This window comes from Magallana gigas, chromosome 8 (genome assembly GCF_963853765.1).
Source record: "Magallana gigas chromosome 8, xbMagGiga1.1, whole genome shotgun sequence".
NCBI classification, from domain to species: Eukaryota; Metazoa; Mollusca; class Bivalvia; order Ostreida; family Ostreidae; genus Magallana; species Magallana gigas.
Window position 1 is genome coordinate 44952998 of NC_088860.1, and position 21984 is coordinate 44974981.

At 31.6% G+C, this 21984-nt stretch overlaps 2 protein-coding genes across 5 annotated transcripts in view; both read right to left on the bottom strand.

Moving 5' to 3' along the window:
- Positions 1-12896, bottom strand: part of LOC105341373 (chitin synthase chs-2) — a 27133-nt gene extending 14237 nt beyond the window's left edge. The window contains exons 1-3 of one of the 4 annotated variants that reach the window (XM_034474307.2): positions 12752-12896; positions 12220-12349; positions 806-854 (exon numbers count right to left, since the gene is read on the bottom strand). In XM_034474307.2, coding sequence (XP_034330198.2) covers positions 806-854; positions 12220-12343 — 173 coding nt within the window. In that variant the 5' untranslated portion in view covers positions 12344-12349; positions 12752-12896. Of the gene's footprint in view, positions 1-805; positions 855-1923; positions 2045-6823; positions 6923-12219; positions 12375-12751 lie in introns of those variants that run through there. The other 3 variants (XM_066068441.1, XM_034474308.2, XM_034474309.2) reach the window with 3 other exon arrangements.
- A 1009-nt stretch (positions 12897-13905) lies between these two features.
- Positions 13906-20436, bottom strand: LOC105341371 (chitin synthase chs-2). The gene is made up of 8 exons (XM_066069366.1): positions 20235-20436; positions 20014-20093; positions 19225-19330; positions 18557-18710; positions 18069-18200; positions 17774-17909; positions 17430-17630; positions 13906-17266 (listed from the first exon to the last, which is right to left on the bottom strand). Exons 1-8 carry the CDS (start codon positions 20285-20287, stop codon positions 15525-15527), a joined length of 2604 nt encoding a protein of 867 aa, XP_065925438.1. The 5' UTR covers positions 20288-20436; the 3' UTR covers positions 13906-15524.
- Positions 20437-21984: the final 1548 nt, after the last annotated feature.

Genomic DNA, 21984 nt, shown 5'->3' on the forward strand with positions numbered 1-21984 from the left:
TCACATTTTACTAATTATAAATTATATTATTGAGCGTTAAATTCATTTTATCGCAAATCTCGCTTTAAAGTATGCGCTTCGGCAATACAGCGATGCGTTGAATGACGACACTAAACATATTTGATATCAGGCACGTAACATCATTTTTGAAAGGGGGCAGACTCATCCAAAAAATCTTGACAAGCAAAAGGGAAAAAAAAAAACGAAAAAAAAAGAGAAAATTTAATTTTCCAAAATTCAAAATCCTTATCTGAGGGGGGGGGGGGGGGGGGGGTAGTATGTCTAAAACATCAATTTCGCTCCTAATTTCCTTCTTTTCATACCTATTTTTTACATACTACCAAAAAAGTGGGGGCCAACTCCATGAGGAAGCCCCCCCCCCCCCCCCCCCCCCGAATCTAACTGCCTGAATATAACAGTTAAGGTAGGTCACGGGTTTGCTTTCGTCAATCTGTACGCAACTAGATACGATTCGAGTGGCCTTTTTGTGCACATTCGTTTATTAATGGCGTCTTAAGGTAGACATCTCAAGATTTCCCGCTTTACTCTTTATAACGTAAAATGCTGAAGAATAAGTGTCATTTTTATAAAAATTAACACACTGTACGTGAAGAAAAGTGACCCTTGCAGTGTACATTTGCCTCCAACATAATAAAAAACTTGCAATTTACTGCGCAAACTTGGTTAGTTTTGGGTTGTTCTGTGATTCTCTTATTTTGTAACTCTTTCGGTCTAAAGAAACAATCAGATTTCAGTATTCAACATAAGAGTATGATAAAAAAAAAAATGAACACGACATATATACCCGTGCAGTGGGTCGCCATTCGGATTCCCTTCGTCATGGGACGCCATTTCTGTAAAAACAAAACAAAGGTGAAAGATCAGAAAAAAAATCAAATAAAAGTGATACTAGTCGAATGAAAAAATTTGATAATGAATGCAAACTGTTTCACCTTAATGAATGGATCTCGATCAAATGTCGTTATCATTAACATAAACAATGTTTAGCTTACACGAAAATGTACGGTCTCTCGAATATGCTGAGTGCGATACCCTATCTTGATGGTTTTTAATATTAATCGGTCTTAATTAGATGACTTTCCAATGACTCTTAAAAAGATATTAATGCAATTAAAACAACGGAAGAATACGGAACTTCATTGTTTATGTAGAGTAGGGGGGAGATAGAGGATCTAAACAAATCTCTTTTCTTTTATATCCTGAACTAAAAACTAAACTACTTGATGTTGAAAATATTTTATTGACACAGCAACCAAAATTTGGCACCATATTGTGACGTAATGCAATGCTCCGACTATTTAGTATTCACCGAAGTTTGAACAAGCATTGTGTCACTTACGGAACTTCATGTTATCAAATTAAATTAACTATACGAGACAGTATATTATTTATGGCCGTGTACATATTTTGATTTGATAACATAAAATCCAGTAAATTCCAGTCGTATTGTATAAAGCAAGTTATTTTGTTTTTGTCGAAGAAGAAATAAGTGAAAATTCGAGCCTGAATATATCACAACACGCATCTTATTACTAAAACCATGCCGTAACCGTATTTTATTTATTTTAAAAATAATCTTAAAAGGAAAATGACTAACTTTTTGGCTCTTAAAATATATAACCGACTGATGCACTGCATGGCAGGATGCATATATATGTTGCAGTGTGTGAATGCTGGTATTGTACGCTTACAAATTCACTAAATCCGCACCAAGTCGCAATCCGCAAATTCACCAATTTCAAAAAAAAATATTAAGATATTCCCTTCTATGTAATTATAATTTCTTTGTAAATTTGATAAATAGATTTTTATCCATCAGGCTGTAGCCTTTAAACTTAAAAAAAGTGAAAACTAAATCGACATGAAATAATAGCCCATACAAACAAAAACACATGCACCTACCAGCTAGAGGTCCCTGTCACCAATGTCTATCACCACCACCCAGGGTACCCCCCATAAATAACGTCACCCCTCACAAAAACTAATAAGACTGACTACAGAAAGTCGGTATTGACTTTGATATCGACCTCTTATCGGACGTCCCCGGGTATAATTAGTGCCTCTACCTACCGGTAACATTTTATGTTTCCTCAGTGAAACAGTGACACTTATACTTCTTCAATATCTAACAACTCTAAACCCTTTATCAGTTTGCAGGCCATATAATGTATACAGATAAACACACCGCGGCAAGGGAGCGGTTAAATGGAGAGGGTATGGTATTCTATGATTTTTCATGCACTCTTTGTAGGAAGTGAACTAACTTGTTTTCAAGCTTTCACACTTGAATTGTTTTTTGCGATTTAACCCCCCACCCCTCCAAAAAAAAGAAGGTATATTTACTTTTAATTAAACATGCAAAATAACACCTAAAAAGGTCATAGTCTCATTATATGTTGAAATCACTGAACAAAGCTGCAGCACTTTTTTATGTTGTCAGTTTTCAAAACCCACTTCTTCTTTCATTTTTGCGTTTCCGAAACACCTACACCTACATGTAGGTGGCATGGGACAGTTTTTTTTTTATACAATTCACTGTAGTCAGGGGATGTGTGTCTTCGGAACTCTGTAACTAGAATGTCCTCAGTTCCAGTTCAGCACAAATGCCTTTAATTTACTTCTTAAAAGACCTATCACCAATTTGTGAGGAAAATTACCAGTCATAATTTGTAAAATTTTCTACATAGTGGTTTTTCTGCGCTTTCGACCATTTCATATTTTACCCAGTTTTCATGATTTTTCAACAATCTAGACCCCCCTCCTGTTCCAGCTAATTTCCTGCAAAGGGTTGACATTCTGTACCGTGTGCATGTCGCACCATCACACGACAGAAACTTACTGATGTATACTTTACTATATCCCATCCACCTACTTTACATATTATTTTACCTCCTGTCTGTAACTTGCAATTTCACTATGTTGAGTCAATACAACAGTCATCGCCGCAAGTTTCGCATTTTACATCTGATTATCATGCACTTAACATTAGGGGCATACATATTGCAAACCAATTTCAACAACAGTCATTTCTTTAACTAATAATTATCATTAAAAATCATTTCACGAATTTTAGTAACATTCATATGCATAAACCTCCAAGTACAACAACTCTTAATTTAACAAAATAAAAAAAAAAAATCAAAATTAAGAAAAACTGAACCTTCAGCGGGCGGAAACGCCCCAAATTTAACGGAGAAATTGGGAATTATTTTGCCTCAGACATGTTTTGATGAATTAGTGTTGGGACACTAGCACAGGCGTGCATGACAGCTCCCCTTTTAATTAAACTTTTTTATAAACAAGACACTTTTTACGTCTGTTGAGATCTGAAATAGACGTCATTAAATTCAATGATTTACCCTAAAATATACCACAGAAGAGCCTGTCTAGCCGATAGCAAAATTGATGGCTTGTCAGATGTAATAACAAAGAGTTGATAAACTGTAGCAAATAAACAACAATAAACATTTAATTTACTTAGTTAGCATCTAATTTTGTTGTTGACATTTTTTTTTTTTTTATTTTGATCATGTTGTTTTAAATGTTTAAAACCAACTAGCAATATCGTTATAAAATAACTGCAAAAGTTATCAATTTCCAGAAATTGCTAAGATTTTAAATCAATCATGATCTTTTAGCATATTTATTAGACACATATTACGCATTGCGTTTTTTATACAATAATGATTGTCTGTAAAGGTAAGAATCAAGTAAATTTTTAGAGGTTTGTCTAGGAAAATTTGACAGTAGAAAAATAATACAGTCTAAATTTGACATTACCAGTGTTGGATTATGTCCTATATTATTAAATAATTCCCTTCTAAATTAAAATCAGAATAGATTGTACAATTCAACAGAAAATGACTCTCGTCTTCTATTTCATTTAATACACAAAAATTACATATTCTTTCATCGAGAGGATATAAGATCCTATGCTTCAAAAATAAAATTGTACATAGATTAATTGTGAAATGATGTGATTTCTATATTTTTAAGGTCATCAGCATGTAGTTTTTACTACAACAGGACAACATGCATTAATCAGTCATTTAAGGTTCACGATATATGTATTCTATAATTAAGCATATTCAATTTTATTTCAGATTTCTGAGTGAGTGCGTTTTTACAATGCCGAACAAATCCCGATTTCAATACAATTCGTTACAAATTTTCTTAACATTTGGTATATTTTAACGCTTTCTTCTACGCTTAATGCTTTCCGTACTTTCAGTACTTTGATTTTAGGTAATTTGTCTTCCGAAAGTATTTAAAAAAAAATTTCCTCTCTTTTGTATTTCATAAAAAAATTATATTAAAAAGAAAAAAATGTTATTTATTAAGATCAGTTAATGTCCGTAAATCTGACTTATGTCCTGTATCTTAGTTGATATTTATAATGGTCAGGAAAAACATAAACAGAACAGGTAAAAAGATTTTAAAGAATAATTAACAAAATAAAACTATGAAAAGAAGTTCTGCCATTTTCTTCCCCCTTATCACAAAAAGCAATAAATGTAAGTAATGTCAAACATTCTAATTATACATTTTTCTTTAGGGCTAGCAAAAAACCAAAACGGTAAATTGTCACTACAGATAAACACAGCGATCTGATTATTAATGACGGGGAAGTTCACCAGGACTTTTGTTTGTTTCTTTTATGTATGATTTGTATGCACTTATAGCGCGAAGATAGAAGGAAATATTTTATTATTTATTAAGTATAATACACAAAATTGTCCAACAAATATATCAATAAATCTTCAAAGCCTTTATAAACTTTTATCTTAACAAAGTTAAATCATCCACTCATCAAAATCACTTATTTATTATAATCGCAGTTATAATCATCAGAAAAAGCGGAAATTTCTTTCACGTGGTATATTTTATAAAATAACCTTATTTTGAACACAGAATGATAAACATATATATTTTAATCCTATGATAAGTAAAAAACTCCTAAGACTTTCGTATCATTTTTGATGAATTTAAAACCTAAATTCAAGCTCTCGGACCAATGCTTTTTTGTATCTATTCAATGAAACAATAGTAATGCTCGTTATCAACATAGTATTTACAATGCATGGCTATATACGCAAAATATATCAGGTTTTCTATTTCGTGATCTCTTTAGTGCAGATATAAGATTCTACCCTCCTTGATCACCTTGACAACAGAAACATGTATGCCAGCATTAATATAAGTGTCGTTCATATATAACGCCCTGCCTTTTTCAATCAACGTTATATATACATGTACATGTATGTATACATATCCTTATTTAGACCAATGATCCAGGTGTAAATTACTTCATTTTAATGTCATTTAAAAAAACAATGAATATAACAAATTAGAGAATGTCGTACCTGGAAACGTTTCAATTTCCCAATAATTTGTATTCATATACACACCCACCACCCCCCCCCCCCCCCTCTCTCTCTCTCTCTCTCTCTCTCTCTCTCTCTCTCTCTCTCTCTCTCTCTCTCTCTCTCTCTCTCTGAGAGTTGAGTATTTAAACCAAGTACCTGTATACCAACACTACATTGATACATGCCTCGCCCTCAATCGCAACTTCTCGGGCCTTTCCGGCAAGCTCGGAAAAATACCTCGAATGTATTAACTAGGCGTCAATGACAACCCCCCTTTTTGTAAAACTTGAAATAAATAGAACACATTTTACGATCTGTTGAGATGTGACCTATACTTCATTAAAGTAAACGATATACACTAAAATATAACACAGAAGCGACATACAAGACTGTCTAGCCGATACTTATTTTAATGGGAAGCGACTCCATTTTGTATAAAATTCTAACATCCGGTGATGTTAATACATTCGAGGTGTTTTTCCGAGCTTGCCGGAAAGGCCCGAGAAGTTGCGATTGGCCTCGCCCTTGCATTCTTTAATACTTCGTGTAGATGTCCCTGCTTTTGTGTATTCTGCACATGTGCAACACGCAAGTCTTATCAAGATTTCAGAGTCCTTTTTATTGCATACACTTTAAAATATCTAAGTTATATTGTTGAAGAGGAAGTACATGTCAAAATTACATAGGTAATTTCTAAACGAAAATGATTTAGTTTATACTTAAATTATTGCGCAAACTAAATCGAGCGAAAAACATTGTTCTAGAAAAATTCACAAATTATCTGTACCGCATGCTCGGCCGTAATCTTTTAAAAGGAAACGAGAACAATGTATAAATTATAAAATGACACGCAAACTTTATGCTATTTTTACATAACTCCAATTAACCAATTAAACCGATACATCTAATCAGTCAGGGCGAATTGCCGTCAATGACTTTAATGTTACATTGTCGTTTACATGGCTACTTATGTTTGCCATTTTACGTGTTATTAGTATCTATGAAGATAAATGTATTTCTTTTTATCCGTCTATGTATAGTTATATCAATTTTACTCTCCAAAATTTGTTTATCCGTCTTAATAAAGTAATGCATTGTATCTAATAATTTCCCCAAAATCTATATCTCAGTCTATATGCAGTTAAATGTCAATGGGAAAATATGTAAGTTACGAGTTACTACGTAATCTTTTAACATTAAGGGATCGATACAAATGATTATTATAGTAAAAAAAACGATTTCTCAACATATTAAAAAAAGCTGATAATGGGGATCTTTAAAAAAAAAGGCTTTGAACCCCGAACTCCTTTGCACAAATCAATTTCTGAACCAGTTACCTACATCATAAATTCCTTTAAGAATCGCCCGGGGATGTTTGAAATTCTTCAACAAATTTCATTTAAAAAGAAGAAAAAGTAAACTTTAAGATCACAAACCTCTCTCGATCTTTTGGACTACCCTGTGCAAGGCGTACTTTACTTCTGAAAGATTTGCTTTGCGTCCCGGTCAGAAAGGAAGATTTCTTTTCAATAGATCAATAGATTATAGAGAATTTTAACGAGATGACCTGTACATGCGACAGCTGAAATAAATTTACTTATTACATGTACCATTAGTGTGCAAATCTAGATTTGTGAGTTATTGGGAGGGGCCGACTAGAGTTAGGGGGTCCTATCAAATTTAAAAACAGTCATGTGTTAAAGTCGCAAAACAATGATAAAGCATGTAATAAAAAATATCTTGTATCACGTTCCCAGCTACCAACCCCCCCCCCCCCCCCCCCCCCCACACACACACATATTTCCAACAGGCGTTTTGATATCTTTATTTGCATCAAACACCTTTTTCCCGCATGTTGAACCCTTCTAAGACGGTGTTAATACGCCTATTATTTTATTTTCTGTAAAATGAATGATTCTTAAAAAGCTGTTGTTATTTAGTGAAAAGGTACAAATTGAGATTTTATCTATCATGCAAAATACGTCCGTAATATATTACATGGGATTTATATTTCGTAATTTCGTAACTTGCAAACATGGAACTTAAACAGAGGGATTTACTGTGTAAATAAATCAATTTAGCCTGCATAACTTATGTAAATGTGTTTTCAAGAGCAAACTTGGATTTGTATAACTGTACGTGTTTCAGCTCATAACGGTTATGGCTCTTGGTCTTCAATTTGTTTAAATAGTTTGATTCAAATTATCCTTATCATTAAAAAAAAAATGGAAATATCTTAAATAACCTTTCTGGTGACAGCATACATCATGCATCACACATATCACGTGAAAACGCATTAATGATAAATATTTCGAAATATTAGCATTTAAAATCTATTCTGAAAAAAGAATTATTTGATTTGTACATCTCTAGTACCTAGGCTATATGATAAAAAAAATAAGGTGTTCGCTCATTGGCAGAGTAACTCATAAACAAAATAAGAATAGAACATGCACTTCAAATAGCTATACAAATTTACTAATCGACGAATTCCTCTACCATTCACCTAGTCAACAATGTTTAAAAAATTGTTTGTTTTTTTTTTTTACCTTATAATACATAAAAAAATGAAACTGCAAATCAAAGCTTTAACGATCGATGATTGATATTAAAGCAACGCAAAAATTCACACAAGGAATGCATGCAGATGATATTCTTGTTAGCACTGTCTATTTAAACGAAAATAAATTTTCTATATGCAGTTTAGTCAGACAAAAAAGTACAAAATTTAATCTGTAGCTTCTGGTCTGAAAAACACGGATCAACGATCAGGTCAACCATTTTAAATTTTTTTCAGACCGGACATACGTACCTGCAGTTAGCAGAAAGAGAATCCTACTAAAAATGATTATGCCTCCTGTCAGTCTGTCGCTAATTATTCAATACACATCTATTTACGCATAGTATACAATGAGTTTATAAAGCCTAAGCATACTATGCCGAAATAGAGCACAGCAAATGTTTACAACAACGACTTTGCAAGCGCCAACAGTGGGATTCGAACTCTTGCCTTGAATCCCAACGTGTTACCGTTACTCTACAGTAGCCGATAATGTATCTTATGGTATATATATATATATATATATATATATATATATATATATATATATATATATATATATATATATATATATATATATATATATATATATAACGTAGAAACATACGATTGACGTCAAGCAATTAAAATTTTTAATCTTTCCAAAAACACTTCATCATTGACGATAATTTTATAAATTAAAGTTTTGATAAACTTTTCAACAACTAAATGAAACAATTCCGAAAGAAATTCTACATGAGAATAACAAAAACGCTTTTTTTAATTGGCGCTTGATAAAGAATGTTCAAGAACAAAATTCATTGAGATTTCGTCTGCTAAACATTTCGATTTTTTCTCGGTAAGATGAAACGTCTCTATTATTATTTGTAAAAAAACCCGAAAACCTTTCTTGATTTTTTATTGTACAACAACTTGTTGATTAAAAAATCAATCAATTTAAAATCAATTGATTAATTTGAAAGAACAAACGCTAGCTTTTCCGGTGATTATTTTTTGGGACAAGACAACACTCAAACATCACAGCTACTTATAGCAAAGCACGTCAATATATACATCACTTGGCATAATAACAACAATAGTGTTGTGTTGTGCATGTACTATGCCTATATAGAAGTCAGGGTTTGATACATAGTGCAATCGCCTCCGGCTCGTGCACCATGTATCAAACCCTGACTACTATTTAGACATAGTACATGCACAACACAACACCATTATAATTACCATATAATTAGCACAGTGTTAGTGTAATCGAGTGATGGTTTCTTTCTTTCTCTTATATATCTTTAAGAGATATTAAATATGAATCTAAATAGCGTCTTATTTTCATTTTCATTGTATATTTATGGGTGTTTTTGAGTGGGTAAGACGATGTAGTTTTATCCAGGATACACTCTCAATGTTGTAAGTAAGAGTCTATAATCATTATAATTATACAAAAGTTTAATTAACAGGAAATCAGTCATATGATGATATAATCTACAACAACAAAGAAACGGATACACTTTCGCTTTTTAAGGGGGTGAACATGCTACATTTAGAAAGATTTTTCAATGTTAACAAAATGAAAGTCATGTATACTGATAGCTGTTGTGGAATCTACTGAATCCAAATGTTACAACTGAAACAAAAATTAGACTCCCTCCCATATCATAAAAAAAATTAAGATAACACGCTCAATATATTGTGACGGTATTCAGTTTTTGAGCAAAATAAAAAAAGACTCATTATTACAACAGCAACAATATCAGGGTTTTCAGGACAATATCCCGTGTCTTAATTTTATCAGACTACTGATTCTGTACGTTCTTCTCGTTAATTTTTTTTCGAACACGTAGATTATTACACGTAGATTATTACACGTAGATTATTACCAGCCCCTGGTTTACGATCATCAGATGTTATTTGATGTTACCTGTTTTTATATGCTTTTGCATGTTTTTAGTAATAATCTATAGAAATTCAATGTTTCTCGAAAGGAAAAGAAAACATTCCCATTGGATGCTATTTGGCTGAAATATCCCTTTAAAAAAGTCACATTGTTAATGAAATCAAAACGATTTCTAATATGGGATCTGCGTGTATTTAAAGAATGAAGAATCGGATTTCTCCTATATCTTAGTCAATTTAATACATTAATGGTACACAAAGATTATTGTTATTTTTGTTTTCATTCTATGACGTTTTTTCATTAAACGAGTGAATAAACCACAGGTAATTTCTCAATGTTTTTTTTTTAAATGTTAATTTTGCACAAAAATAAAATGTTTCGTTTGGTGATTATATCACTAACATATTTACATCAGCATATATGCATTCTATAATTCCATTTTTTCAAGCATCTGATGCATCCTATTATTTCACATTTTATCTAATGCATTCTATAATTTAACATTTTCAACAATCTATGCATCCTATTATTTCATATTTTTCAGAATCTAATGTATCCTATCATTTCATATTTTTTAGAATCTAATGCATCCTATTATTTCATATTTTCAAGAATCTAACGCATCATGTTATAATTTCATATTTTCAAGTATCTAATGCATCCTATTATTTCATATTGCCAAGAATCTAATGCATCTTATTATATCATATTTTCAAGTATCTAATGCATCCTATTATTTCATATTGTCAAAAATATAATGCATCTTATTATATCATATTTTCAACCATCTTATGCATCTTATTTTTCATATTTTCAAGCATCTTATGCATCCTCTTATTTTATATTTTCAAGTATCTAATGCATCATATTATTTCATATGTTCAGGTATCTAATGCACTTTACTATACAGACGGAGACGTTAATATTCCTTTTCAATAATTTATAACGAATACTCGTACATATCGATTTCACTCCAATCCCCAAATACGCACGGTCGTCCTGCCATAAATCTATCCATTATAGACTACTGTTGACTCTATTATTTCGTCGAGACACAATAGCCATGTTAGGTCTACTTTTAACCCTCCAAATAACTACAACCAGTTATTTGTTATATTGGAGCCTACTTGAACTGATTGAGGGATTGAAAACAGATTGAACATCCATTTTGGATCACGATAAAAATGAATTACAGAGCGTGTAAATCACGCGCGTTGCATGTAGTGCATGTGTTTATTGTTCAAATACGCCCACCGCATTCGGTTGCAAAACTCTGACAAAACTAGGTAGGTGGACCCAATTCCACCTCATCATCTAGATTTTTCTTTAGATTTCAGACAAAAATATGCATCTATTTTGTTATAAATATGCTGCTTGAACGTCATAATTTTGAAATTAGCATTCAGCAGTTGATGTACAATATTGAGAGTATAAAGGTAGTGTACATTGCACTACATGTAGATACACTTTCCATGTACATGTAAACGAACATCTAGTTTACATCTATATAAATGGTTTTTCATCATACCAGGTCTCGCTTATTTATATTTTCAAAATGTTTACTAGCGGTAAAAATCGAATAAAAGTTGTTGTGAACATAAAAACATTCCGAATGATAAATTTAAGATACTTTGATATAACAATCACATCTTATACGACAGGTTCATTTTCTTGCGTTTATGGAAGAAAACAGACATTTTCTCTTCGGAGATAAAAACAAATCTCTATCAACAATGTCTGGCGACGAATGATTAATAAATTTTCGCAAAATTTCCTGACATTCGATTTTGAGAGTAAATTGTGAAGCACAATTAGTTTCAATATCTTCCCATATCACCGGAAAAAGATAAATACAGAATGCATGGTTTCATTTGTCGGTAGTGTTTTGGACTAAAAGCCCGCTCTACTATTCAAACAATTAAGATAAATAAATATATAAATGCATACATTTAAACAGATATCAAAACACGAAGTTTACAACGTATGCGCAATTCAGAGTGTTTTTTTTTAAAGTTTTACATTTGATCAACAAATAATTTAGCAGATACATATTAAGGAGAAGAGGCGAACCCTCCTTTGATTTTACATGAAATAAAAGCTTATAGAGAGTTAAACGACTCTTAAAATGCTGTTGTTTAACTAGTGAGGTTAACAAGTTTGACATGCTAAACATATTTATATGATTAAAGAAAAATGTTCTATTACTCGTATACATATATCATTGTAGTTCTGCAAGGTTTGATAAATAAAAATTCGCAGAATCTCCTCAACTGATTGTCAAAACACAAACATCTTTGTGTTGAAAAATAATAATTTCCAATACCTTTATTAGACATAACCATGAGATTCGTCATTAATTGATAACTGTTAAAATGTGTTATTACCTGGAGCAAACGTTTTGAAAAATTGTTGTGAACTGCTGTGACCAAGGGGTTGCCTGGGTGCTATTCCAGGAATGGAAGAAAGTGATCCAGCCGGAGAGCTGTAACAGCTGTCGGAATTAGCCATCTCAACCTGTCTCCCCAAGTACAAATACATCATTACCGAGGACGAGCATACGAAGGTGGGTTTATATTTCAATCTATATGTTGTAAATTTTAGGGAATTTGCCACGGGTAATATATCCTTTAACATTAGCTTGCGTCAGATACTCAAAAATGACACAGATCGAAAGGTTATCTGAAGTGCAATTAAATGAATAATAAAATATTGATATTTCCTTGTCATTTCTTTTGTTTTTTACTTTCAAAGCATATATATTATCTTTCTATGCTTGTTGAATATATTCCAAAAGGAACTTTAGTACTGAGTTTGTCATGTTGCATGATGCATGATTAGATTCAACTCATTACTCTTAGATTAGGATTAAAATGTTACTAGTTTATTCATATTGATTTATCCATTCATTATTATTACCTGTATTATTTGCTTCTCGGGATTTGGGGTAGGTGTCTAGCCACCACTTTAAAAGCGATGCTCCGTGCCGTGGTCCAGTAAATCAATATACACCTTAAAATTCCAAAGTTCCTTATTTTAAACGTCATTCTCATCCTGTCAGGTTCGATGCCATAGTACAATAAAACAGTTAAGGAGAAAAAGGAGATTTTGTATGAAAATATCCGTTTGATAAACTCTATAATAGGGGTTCCGAGAAACTCCAAATAGATAAAATATGTAAAACCAATGATAAATCACCAAAATATTTCTTGTTGTTTTTTTAGTGTGAATTTCTCATGAAGAAAAGGTTTTAACCAGTCAATCAATAAATCCTGGACTTGCAATTGTTTCCTGGTATGTATAAATTTTAACTGCTCTTCAATTTTAAGTGTACATATATGAAGACAAATGTCAAACGGCAAATATCCATCAACAAAAGTACGAAATAGACATTCATGAGCATTGTTAAATTATGTATCAAAGATACTTAAATTGAAATTGACATTTGATAAGCTTAACTATGCATTTGTAAGCAGTTTGCAATTATAGTTAAAAAAAGCATTTATTCATACTAAGCGGACAAATGATGTTCCTGGATCGGTGTAGATTGTAGTTTTGTCAGTTTCAGTCACGATCGATTTTCAAGATAAATGGCTCGTGAGAGGAAAACAATATCATGATTGATGTAAAAAGTATCAAGATAGGCCGTTTCAAGTTTTTTTCTATGGTACGCGGCCTCAGGCAAATTGGTTGTTAAGCATAAAAAATTATGCCAATTCAGTACTTTTTCTTTTCATGTTTTAAAACACAAGTACTAGGTATACTATCAGGTTGGTATTTAAAATTACTGTGTTTTCAAATTGTGCTTTTGATTTCTTTGTTTATTTTTTTAGTGTTTAAAAAAATATTCAAATTATGATACGAACTGTTTTTCTTATTTATCAAAATAATGCTGATTTATGTATTTTTTCTAATAAGAAAAGCGGACGCTTAACAAACAAAAGACTTTGAATGACCTTCTGGGCAGTTTAGGATACTATTACTTATTCAGCAGTTCCTATAATTTACACGTAATTCATTGTGTTAAACTTTCACGATCTTTTTGACAATCAAATCAAAACCAAAGAATAAAATAAAAAAAATAAAAAAATACTTTAATGACAATCCAAATGCAAACACTAATTGATATTATAGAAACATTTCATGGTTTACATTATAATCATTAAGAAGTATTTTTTCAGCCCTGACTTTGAGATGAATTTATGTTTTATTTGTGATATCAAAAATATGTACATGTTTTAGATAACAACTTCTGATCTCTAACTTTAAATTTTCATTTATCTTTTTTGATAACAATCACAACAACCATAACTAATTGTCCATGTATTAAGCTGAATAAATCAAGAGTGGCTCTGATATTTGTTGCTGTAGATATGTGCATTAACATCAAAAATATAGGCTTGGATGTTTTGTAAAAACAATGCATATTGATATTTAGGCTTAGAAAAATGATTACATCACCCATTTTATGAATATGACAGTTATTACACAATTTTTAACAACATGAAATTTTTGCATAAAAACAAACCAACCGTTAACTTTTAAAACTATAAACATGTTTTAAATGCTAATTTATGTAATAAGTATCTGTATATCTATGTATGCCATGTTATCATTTAAGAAAATAATTTATAAATTTTAATAAAGCATTCTTTATATTTTTCATGGTCACCCTTTTCCATTACTGTACAGTAGATTGTTGATAAGGATAAAAATATACAATTAAGAAACAACCCAGCTATATTACAAATTAAAAAAAAAATATGTTTATCTTAAATTCTTAACATAAATTTTCACGGTAAAATTACATTAAATAGGTAAACAAGTTGTCTCTTTTGTAAACAATATAGACAGCTTAACAGATGATATATTTAGACAACAAACACCGTAGACCGCAGAACACAAATAAAAACAAGAAATTACATGTTCAGTGTATGTTTAAAATTGGACCTGAACTTAAAATTTAACTCAACAAGCGTCAATCTTGGTTAAAGCTATATTTTACAAAAGAACATATGACCAAGTTAATGAATGCTTACGAATCAAAAACTAATCCACATAAACATTTAATAACTGTAAAATATCATGATAGAAATCAATTTAAACGGCAAAATAATGGTTTTATATCAATTGTTTTCTTCAAAGAGCATTCTACAAGAGTATAAAATAATGACCGCTTTGTCGTATGTTTTTTTTAATAATACACAGTCCTGATATCCAAATTGTATGATTACAAAGAAAAAAAAATATTATAGGTAATAATAAACATATAAAAAGATTACCATAAGACAATACAAGTGATTATAAATTAAACTTTATACAAAACTAGATCTAACAAATAATAAAAATGGTTACACTGAGCGAGTACAGGGATTAACAGATATGTAAGTCTAGATGAATTATTTGATGTAATTGTTAGATGTAGGATGAATTGATGATTCTGCGTCATTGACCATACATACATGTAATGATTAAAACGACGATACAGTTTAGTCGAAGTCACAATGTTGTCAAACAGATCTTTTTTCCTCGAGATGACTTTTTCAGAATACAAACACAGTACTACTTAATAAGTAAGTGTACCATACAACACAGAAACATTATAGGGTAATGTTTTTTAAAGATTGTCTCTATGTATAGTACAATGTATCTTTATATTCAAACTATATAAAAGGTGTGAAAATGCATGGTTTCATTCCTGGTTTGAATAGTCTTGATTTTGCAATCCACCTCCCCGTCTGTTCAAAGTGTCCTGTGTGTGTTGGTTATTCAAGGATCTCCGAACTGTTTTCCGTAAGTTCAGCGCGTGGTTCCTTCGTCTTTCGTACCTGTCTGGTAGAGCGTGTTTTAGTGCTGCGCGTTCTTCTGCTGCACGCTTAATCATTTTCTCGTTGCAGTATATGGCATCCTCCTCGTCTTTCACGCTATCATCTGTACCATCATAACCCACATCCTCCTTCGCAAGTAGGCCGATTTGCTCCTTAATGTCAATTTTTTTTCGTTTTGTTAGCTTTGTTATTGACAAAATATGCAAAAGTGTTTCATGTCTATGCATCACCATCCCAATAAACTGTAGAACTATTAATATAGTAAACATCACCAGAAAACCAAATCCAAGCGGTTCAATAATTATTGGCGGCCCTGAAGGTTGACTTATTTTAATATTGATTATATGTTTTGCCTCGTTCATCGCCGTCATAATTGCTAACCATAAAGCGTTGAGAAAAAAGAACCCAAATGCTACTTCATTTCGCAGTTCAGCTAACATTTCTTTGTCCTTTTCTTCTTTTTTCTGATCAGCTTCCAACGGGTATAAATAAAAATGAATAAGATCTTTCCAGAACTTTTCCTCTAAGGGTTCGAGTTTAGACGGATTTAACTGCCTAACATTCTCTGATGCCCATGAACTATCGTCTAAACTCTTTTTTCTTGGCATCGGAGCTTTCATACGCCGACTTTTAAAAAGCGAATGTTTGCCAACTGTTTGTCCATCTTCAGCAGCATCTGACTCATCTTTTGTCTTATCAAATATATTTTGAACAGATTCTAATGATTTTAGGATAACTAGATTGTTCATCCATCGAAAGATTGAAAAGAAAGCCTCTGAGCATGATGCTCTAGCTAAATTAGAGTTTTTGACCTGTTTGATCATCCCACTGATCATCTCCGTGGTTACAAAATCAATTTCATCTTCTGTCTCTTTCTTTTTGCCTTTCCTTTGATCTGGCCCAGAGTGTTCTAATACGGCCGTTTTATTTTCTCTTGTTCCCCATGAAACGTTGTTTAAATTGCAAATAGCGTAAATTATTAAAAATAAATAACCTGCTGGAATGCATATAAAATACACGACACCACATAATAAGTCTCCCAACTCATGAGGATGAAGAAGCCCAGCAATTATAAATGTTCCCACTATAATGTAGAAAAACATCCCCGTAGGAGTGTACCATCCCTCGCTAGCGATTGCAACAAGAGTTCCCACAAACACCGCCATCATGAGAAGAGCGTACACAGCACTGAGCGCAATTGCAATATTAAGTTGGGTGTCTGTTTTCGCTTTTAGACAAATGATTAGAAACAGTATTGTTGGTCCATATGTTAAAAGATAAGCTACCGAAGGTGCTACCCCAAATACCGATCCTATGGCCGATTCTAAGGCCAGTAAAACAGTGGAAGGACCTAATACCGATGAAAACAATAAAATGGACTGGTAAAAAACGTAAAAGTATGAAATGTTTGGGTTTATTCTTGTCGTACGGGCATAACTCTTGAGAAGATCCCATATATTAGCCATCGTAGATGGCATCCATCGTCTTCTTTGGTTGAAAAACTCTTTGAAGTCTTCAGGAGCAAATGTGATTGCTTCTGCAGCTGCACAGTACTCGATCCTGTAACCTTGTTGTAGCATTAGGGTGCAGAGCCAACGGTCTTCTCCTGCATTTGAAAATTGTCTGATTAAAGAAAATGAATGATGAGTTCACAGTGTTGTGAATTTTGTTTACATAAAATGTATAATAAACTCTCTTTAGTTAGCCGAAATGATCCATAATGACAATTTCAGTGTATATTTAAGCCATGATTAATATGAAATAACAACCTTGATCATATTGTAGGAAGTGTTTTGCTTTTGTAGGTAGGGTAGCATATGTTCTCATAACATTATCGTCCATGAGTGCTTTAACACGGAACAGACTGAAACAGCCAGGACTACAGAGAACACAACCAAACATATGCTCGGCGGACTTCTGGAGCCAGTGCCCTATGGCGTACTCAAAACGCTGGTACCAGACAACAGGTCCTGAGAACAGAATAATTTAGTGCCGTTTAATGTCCATGTTTAACGGATAAAAGTCAAATGACAAAACATATATACTGCATGATATAAACATTAAAGAACTATATTTTAGCGAATCAACATTGACATATGAAAAAAGTATTAACCAGATCCTCCTGGTTTAATACGACCACAAGTGGCTCCAACTTTTGGATTTATCTTCATTCTATCAATGAGAAGTTGAAGTGCTTCTGGTTGGAAGTCAACATCCCCGTCAAGGGCAAGAATGTAAGTGTTTTCCGCCTATATAAAATGGACAAATTTACTTTACTTAGTTTTGTCGTTTTCAAATTTATAATGAACATTTTGGTGATTCTGGGTTCTTATAGAAACAGATTAGAGTTACTCCGCAAAAAAATAATTATAATTCTTCTGTATAACCATTTCAGCGTGTTGTCATACCTTTTGTTTAATCTCGTCACTTAGAAGTTCAAAAATGGAGGTACTATCATCAAAATTTGGATTTGTTATTGTCGTTGGATTCCTGTCCTTCATAAGGAGTTCGTACCCAATAAAGTAGTACATGTACATAATCTAATGAAAGAAAAAAAAATTAAATACAAACTGCTTATTTCAACAGCATTTACATAAAATATAGTTGCACCTGTGTTATAAATTTTAATGCATGGAATAACTGTTTATCAAATTATTGTTAACAATTAAAGAAATGTGTGGTAAATGCACGTGTACTAATAGTACATATCGCGTAGTAACGAGGTCTGCTTTTCCTTAAGAACTTAAGATTAAATGCAATTGATTTTAGTATGCATATATCATTTGGGTCTTCTAAGATATATCCTGTGTTAAACGATAGTGATAAGTGACATTTTACGTTTGTCTGCATTCGTGTGACTCAATATACCTTGTGACCTGTCGTGACCATAAATTACCTGTGACCATCTTTTCTTGTGCCGGATTTTATCTTTGTCTTTTAGATGAACCACCAGTTTATTTTCTCCCGGAAGTTTCCATTCCAAACGACCTCCATATGGAGTAACGTATTTCTGTGGAGGGTTCAGCATGATTTTTCTATTATAGAAGGCCCTAAAACAAACATAAATACTTACCATTTAAGTATAACATGGCGTCATAATTGTTCATTTTTCATAAAATTCTGTTAGATCAAAAGCTAAAGTTTTATCTTACTGGACAAAAGTTGTACGGAAAAAAACATAATTGTTACGTATGTTAACCATTTTGAAATACATTGGCAACCAAAGAAAATGTTTATTACGCTCAGTAAGGATCTTTAATGACCAAATTAAAACCAATAGTTATCTGTTTCGCATTTGACAAGTGCTTCTTTAGGTCAATTTGTCGTACTGAAAACATTAAGATCTGGTTTCTATCATCGCAAATCAGCGTTTTTGTAGTGTATATACAGGTATTTATTATTTAACTGTTTAGTATAAAAGGACGTTTTGTACAGTTAATTCATGTATAAATCTTATTAATTGATGCACTCTTTTATAATACTTTCTATCAACTGCATTTATTGTGAAAGGATGTTTGAACAAAGATAATTTGTTACTTATTTTGCCTTTAAGATTAAACATACCCTCCCGCTTCGTTAACGATTTCCATAAATTGTCTCACAAAATCATTTGGACCTCTTGTGTTTGTTGCTTTATTCGTTTCCATCGCATCGTCAAAGTGTATGTGCGCTAAAACAGACCATTATTAATCTAAACGACCAGTCATATTACATTTAATGTTTTATCTATGAACAAAAGTAGGTTTTTAATCATGTGTTATCCCTCTTAGAGCACCACAAAACGCATGAAACAGAGGTACTTATACCTATTTATTGATAGATTAACTGCTGACTATGCGTTTGAATTGGGCAGTACCGTTTTGCTTAAAAATAATATCAAACACGAACAAGACCAAAAAGAAAACAAAAGGTTGCAAGCGTCAAAAATACAGACGAGGACCAATTATTTCAATGAAACATTAAAGTTTTTGCAGACGGAAAACGTTGTGTACATAAGGTTTTTTAAATGATTCAAATCTAAGAAATACAATACCTTCTCATATAATTGACCGCCAACTTGGGGTCGATTATTAAAAAATATCACACTTTCAAAGATGCATATATTTATAATTTCCATGTCTTTATATCGAAAGTTAAAATAAAAGAAGGAATTGTAATATCGTGAATAAATCTAATGGTTTGGTTTTAAATTAAAAAAAAAAAAAATAAATAAAAAAATAAAATTATCTTGCCTTGATCCTACCACAAATATAATAACGTCCATCTTTATACTGAATATTACGTCAATTTGCGGATTTTTTTTTTTTTTTTTCATTTTACAGGAGTGACTATCACCAATAAAAACGTTGATACCTTCGAATGTGTAGTAATCTTTCTCCTTGCCTTTAAGATCTTTCTTACTAAACTCATATTGAAACTGGTGGTGATCAAGTCTAAAATAACAAAAATCAAAAAATCATTTAGTATACAAAACGTTACAAGTTACAAGTAAAAATGGTACCGGTACGGTAAATGGAGGGAATTTATTTATTATTCCATCAAAACATATGATTTAAAATTAAACTTCAGTTTACCTAAATATTGATATCAGAATCTGTTTCATTTCTATTCTATTTTCATGCCACATTGTTGCGCAGATATACACTTTGGTATCCGTTTTGGGCACATTGAGCTCCTTCTTGTAATCATTTTCAGATCGGTTTCGTTTACGTCGACTGTGCAAGAGTGCAAGGTCAACGAAAGCACTACAGTAGTGAGGCAAGACAAACAGCCTTAAAAACAACATGGCGTTATTAATAACAAACATCATACAGCAATACCATGGCGCATTATAAATCAAATAATCATTAAGAAACAAGAAAATTTCAAATTGTAATACAATGACCTTACATAGGCTATTGTTAATCCCCCAGAAATACCAAAATTATATTCGAATACAAGTTTTTAATTATTAAACTCTTTTTAATCGCTAGAGGATACATTCTAAAACCACTTTTGACTATTTTTATACAGAAAATTAAAATTGTATACTATTGTTTATGGATTTTGAAAAAAAGTTTCCGATTTTGTTTAATGGACTATTTTGTTGAAAGTATTAGAAATCAATTCAATGTTAAAAAAAATAAGAAATGGGTTGAAATGTTATGTAAGAATTAACATTTGAAATGAAAAAATGGTTGTTTATTTAAAACATGCAAAATGGATAGAGGCATTCGACAAGGCTGTCCTATATCAGTACATCTTTAATTTTATATGGAAAAAAATCATTAAGAATAAAACGTAATACTCTTAACGGTCTTCTCAATGTATCGGAGTTAAAACGGTTGTCTAGGTATCGTTAATTTGAAAATTAAACTAAAAGATTAACCAAGAATGTTCAAATCGAAAGGAGTTCTGTATAATATACTTGACGGTTTTGGTGATAGATACAGATGTTTTGTATGTTTTACAATTTTTCAGTAACGTAGATACATCGAAATTACCATTCTTTCATAAAGAAGTACGTAAGGCTCTATATGTAAGAACTGAAACTATTTAAAAATAAAAATTCCCGATCAGATGGATTGTCAAATGTCGATAGACTACGACCGCCATGGGGAACAACTGTATTATACGACACAACGGCAATGCTTTCTTTTTTTAGAACTGGTATTTTATATGTTAAAAATCAACTAGATGAGAATGTTAATATTAAGCATTTAGAAATTTTTACTACTGTGATATATTTTTAAAATAAATTTAATTGCTTATGTGAATACAAGACTAATATTCTGTGTTAAAAGATGAGAACATAAAATTATGCAAATACAAAATTTGTGAATAGTATGGAATTTCATTTTCACACTGGATATGATTATTTGTGTGGAAAAATGTATTCTATAAAAAAAATATAATGATAAGGAGTACAAAACCTTGTCACAGGAATGAGTTTTCAAAACAGTTTGAAATTCATTATGCTAAACAATGAGAAAACATATCTGTCAGTAAACTGACAGATGTTGAAGATAAACAATTATCTGATATTAATTACAGAGTGTATACTTAGAAATATACTTTGTAATAGTTCTTATTTAAGTGAATGGGAGGTAGAAGTGTAGGCAGAATGCAGAATAACGATAAAGAAGTAAGTAAACATTAGATCTATGAATGTTAAAATGTATTACAGATTTGAAGATTATTAGGTATATATCTTTCATTTAATAATAAAGAAATTATTGTAGAATTTACTAAGAAAATAATAGAAAATCTGCGACATTGATTTTTGTAATATCCTTAATAGCAATTAAAACTCAAAAGTATATAATGTATTGTAGATTAAAAATT